Source organism: Babylonia areolata, chromosome 18 (genome assembly GCF_041734735.1).
Source record: "Babylonia areolata isolate BAREFJ2019XMU chromosome 18, ASM4173473v1, whole genome shotgun sequence".
Taxonomy (NCBI): Eukaryota; Metazoa; Mollusca; class Gastropoda; order Neogastropoda; family Buccinidae; genus Babylonia; species Babylonia areolata.
This window is the reverse complement of record NC_134893.1, coordinates 60383521-60387971: the sequence shown is the minus strand read 5'-3', so window position 1 is coordinate 60387971 and position 4451 is coordinate 60383521. Positions and strand designations below refer to the sequence as shown.

Below are 4451 nucleotides of genomic sequence, written 5' to 3'. Positions count from 1 at the left end.
CTCCTCCAGGCCCGCTGATTCCATTCCTACAGTGAATTCCTTACAACCACGCCAACCACAAACAACTAACCCTCCCCCCCCCCCCCCCCCCCCCCCCCCCAACAATAACCCCACCTCCACCCCCACTAAACTACCCCCCATAAACAGTCAACACTAACTACACACCGACTGACATTTGTACAACAAAGTTTGTGTCACAACAGCTGTGAGATTTTATAACGTGGAAGTTTTCCTTTCTCCACTGGGATTCGTTAGACACCAGCAGTGGAAAAGAAGCGACGCGTTTTCCCCTCTCTCCCCCACTGACATTGTAAGTTAGCCACACTGAACTGTAGCAAGCCCTACACGTCACTAGCGGCACACCACGGGACTGCTCGTCATCCAGCCTTCGGTGTGCAATGTCTACCGATATATTATGTTAATCAGGCGAGAGAGAGAGAGAGGGAGAGAAAGAGAGGGCCTTTTACCTTGTTTCCTCTTCAGTCGCAACTACCTCCCCCCACTCTCTTTCTCAACCCCTCCCTCCCCCTTCTCTCTCTCTAGCCAGCCAGCCCAACACACACACACACACACACACACACACACAACGTGTGTCTGTACGCGTGACTGTGAATCGCAAAACAGATAATGGTTTCCCGGCGAGCTAGGGGCTAATGATTCGGAAAGGTCATGATCTTGAAGCTCCTCAGTCCATTTCCAGTTTCGAAAAAACGTCAACAGAAAAACGGACGCAGCCTTCCACTTAGAATGTCTTCAAACATGACTCTCGTTTCAGACAAATCAAAATTTTAAAAAAAGAAGAAAAAAAAGTATCAAATCATTAATCAATGACACGTTTGATTTAAAAAGACGCAACGAAAAGTTCGATTGTAAGATCACAAGTATGCGAATACATTCGTGGTCGAATGTAAAGAGACTGTGGAAAGCGTTGGAAATGAAGGGGAGAGATATTTCGTTCAAATTTGGCTTTTCCCAGTCGTCTACGGCGTCGTAGCTACACTGCAACAACTAGTTACGACGTCGTCAGTGAGAGAAAGAGGGAATATAATATGTGTGTGTGTGTGTGTGTGTGTGTGTGAGAGAGAGAGAGAGAGAGAGAGAGAGAGAGAGAGAGCGGACGACGGTTCAGGCAGGAATCGAAGCGGAGTGGCTGTTCAAACAAGCAGCACTCACTCACACACCAGCACGCACACACAAGATAGGTCACGGTTGTTGGTGAACCGCCATTTTCTGTTGTGGGACACACCATCAACAGTCCCTCCCTTCTCCTCGGCTCTTTCATGGCGCCAACCGTGGCGTGCCGTTGGCTTGTTAGTTATATTACACTCACAGACGTTTGTTGTATTACACCTACAGAACACAAAACTTACAAGCTACATGCCATGCTGAGAAACACGCCACAGGGCTGACCACAACAGCGTGGGCACGCGCACACACAGAAAGTGAAACCTCATAAAACAAACTTTTAAAAACGGAAACAAAAAGAGGGAGACGGACGAGATATTTGAGCACACAGCATCACTAACGATGAAACAGAGACAGCTACGGGTTAAGGGGTAAAACAAGGAAGAGAGAGAAAGAACGAGTGAGAGAGCGCGAGTGCTGAGAGAGAGAGAGAGAGAGAGAGAGAGAGAGAGAGCGGGGGGTGAGGGTGGGGGGAGGCTCACAGTCACACGATGCAGCGGGCACACGGACACCACACACGTTCACAAACACCCTCACCCTTACAACACACACACACACTGGACACACACTCTCTATCTCTCTCTTACACACACACGCGCGCGCACACATACACACACACGCGCGCACTCACACACACTGGACACACAAACACACGCCACTCACCGACTGTTGCAGCAAACGACAGCTGTCACAGCGACAGGCCGCAGGATGAACGTCCAGCACGCCCTTGCTGAGGAGCAGCTTGAGGGACCGCCCGTGATGCCTGATGGACCGCTTCCAGTCCTTGGCGCTCTCCCGGCCACTGACGGCCTGGAACTCGTTGGGGGTGATCCAGGCGCCCTGGAACTCGATGCAATGGCCCTTGCTGCCCTGGTACAGCTTGGACAGGTACATCATGGCCCGGTTCTCCCCGCACTCCACCTCCAGGGCGATGTCCTTGGGCACCGTCTTGAAGCTGAAGCTAGTCTCCTCGTCCGCCTTGGTCAGGTCAATCAGCGTGCTGCCGCAGCGGTAGTGGTTGGGTCCTGTCTGCATGAAGCCCGTGTGCATCGTCTCCGACTCCGTGCCAGACCCGTCTTTGCTGAGGTCGCCCTCAGGGGAGGGGGAGGGTTCGGGCTCCATGGTGGAGGGGGATCCCATGTCTTCCGTGTCCATGTCGGCGGGCTCCGTGTCCTGGGAGGACGCCTCGGGTTGTTCTTCAGCCACCTCTTTGTCCTCTACGGGGTCGTGAGCTTCCTGGTGAGGAGCGGGCTGGCCGTCCGCCTTCTTGGCCTTGGTTTTCTTGCCGCCCCGCTTGGACGCCTTCCTTCTGGCCATGGTGAGGGATGAGGGACTGCAGCCACACAGCCCTACACGGAGTCAGCGCAGCTTGTCCCTACAGCGCCAATGAAGAAAGAAGCGGAATTCAACAAGGCCCCACCAAGCCACGCCGCCTATGAAAGGAGGCGGGAGAGGAACACAGAGAGAGAGAGAAAGGCGACGCCGCAGTTCACTGTCCCAAGTCACTCTCTGTCCCTCCTCCACTAATCACCAAAGATGGCTGGCTGTCTCAGTTGTTGTTGCCGAGCCAAGACGTGCAGCCCAGACAAGAAGTCGATCCGTGTTCAATCTCTCCCTTGCCGCACACACACTAAGTAGTCCAAGTTGTCAGTCACTCACTCAGACTGACGCGGGAGGGGGAGGAAGGATGGTGCAGTCCAGTGCTTTGCCTCAACAATGACACCTCACCCCTCTCCCACCACACAACACACCGCGGCGCATGTATACAATCAACACCAACTGCACACGCGCGCGCACACAAAGTCGTTACGTCCGTCTGGGACCCCAAAGTTGCTTGAGTGGAAAGAAAGAAAGAAAGGAGGAAGATGGGGTTGAAAAATCTCTCTCCCTTCTCCTCTTCTCTCTACACCGCTTCCCTTCCGTCGCTTGGGGTCTCACGTTCACAGCACGTCGTGGGAAATGAGTTGCGATTAGCGCTGTGCCAGTGTGTTCCGCGTGAGCTCCGTGTCCTTCTGAATCCTTTGATTGATTTGACTGTAGCCAAACACCCAACTACGGGGTCGCTCTCACAACAGGAGGGGGGCCCCACTAAAATCTCTTTTCTCCCACACGATTGGTGGGCTTATCTTCCACGTGGTGTGCTGATGAAGCCCCAGAGACAATCAACGAGCTGACAGGCCGCTCCGCCAGGCCGATTACGCAGCCAGGAGGTAACTTTCCACTCCGTCTGAGTGGCACGGAAACTTCGCATTACACACAAAACACCACCACGCTACGAGTCCGTCCACCGGCCGTCGAGTGGACCCACTTGTCTGTGGCGGAAAGCGTTCGTTTCTCGCCCCCCTTACAAAACAACACAACAGGGCCGGTCGTCAGTTATGATAAGGAAAGTAGACGGCACATACGTACAAATACACGACAAAGACTGTTAATGAATTTAATGGACAAAGATAGTAAGGCTAAGTGAATAAGACTACGAAGACTTAGTACTAAGCGAGAAAGACTGTTAGGAGGAGAGTGTCAGTTGAACCCCGGAGAGAGCGGCACTGTGACAGTGGGCCTGAAGCCTGAGCAACAAGAACACAGGACCATTACCCCGCGACACCTAACACTGAAGGGCACAGATAAAGCCGGCAAGGTCATCCACGGCAGATGACATTATGGTCCACGTATTGATTACGCCTACTGTGGTGTGTTAGACACCGAGGTTTGCAACAGTGCAGCAAAGTACACCCCCACCCCTCCCCTCACCCACTATGTCCGTCCGTCTGTCAGCGTGTGTCCGCCACCACCAGGCAGCGAAACAAAGGGCGTGTGGTGAGAAGGTTAGAAGGCGGTAGGTGGATAATCAATACTCGATAGAAATTGGCCACTTAGAAAGCGTCTTTCTTGTCACGTGCCCGGTCCCCGGAGAGGCCAGATAGGTCGGCTATGGCTTCAACCGTCAAAGTCCGAGTCTGACTGACGGGGGAGAAACTACCAACGTACCTACGGACGCGCGCGCACACTGACTGGCACAGCGCAGTTACGGAGCCGTAAATAGAGGTTGGAGGAAAGGCAGTGTTGTCAGTGTTGAGGCAAAAAGCCGGAGTGGTGTGTATGTGTATGTAGAGTGAGTGAGAGAGAAATTGAAACGGTGCGTGACATGACGGGGAGGGTGGGCCGTTCTTTCCCTGTGTGTGTGTTGGCCAGCCACAGATCTTTTGCCTTTTGCCTGACAACAACATCCCCTTCCCTTCCCTTCACCCACCACCACCCAGCGACTA

At 53.4% G+C, this 4451-nt stretch overlaps 1 protein-coding gene across 2 annotated transcripts in view; it reads right to left on the bottom strand.

Annotated features, from left to right (window-relative positions):
* LOC143292959 (uncharacterized) overlaps positions 1 to 3874 on the bottom strand; it is a 75781-nt gene extending 71907 nt beyond the window's left edge. For both annotated transcript variants that reach the window (XR_013056697.1, XM_076603681.1), the window contains exon 1: positions 1849 to 3874. Coding sequence is in view for 1 of the 2 variants with exons in the window: in XM_076603681.1 (XP_076459796.1) it covers positions 1849 to 2502 (654 nt within the window). In the remaining variant the exon portion in view is untranslated. The remainder of the gene's footprint in view (positions 1 to 1848) is intronic.
* Between the last annotated feature and the right edge of the window lie 577 nt (positions 3875 to 4451).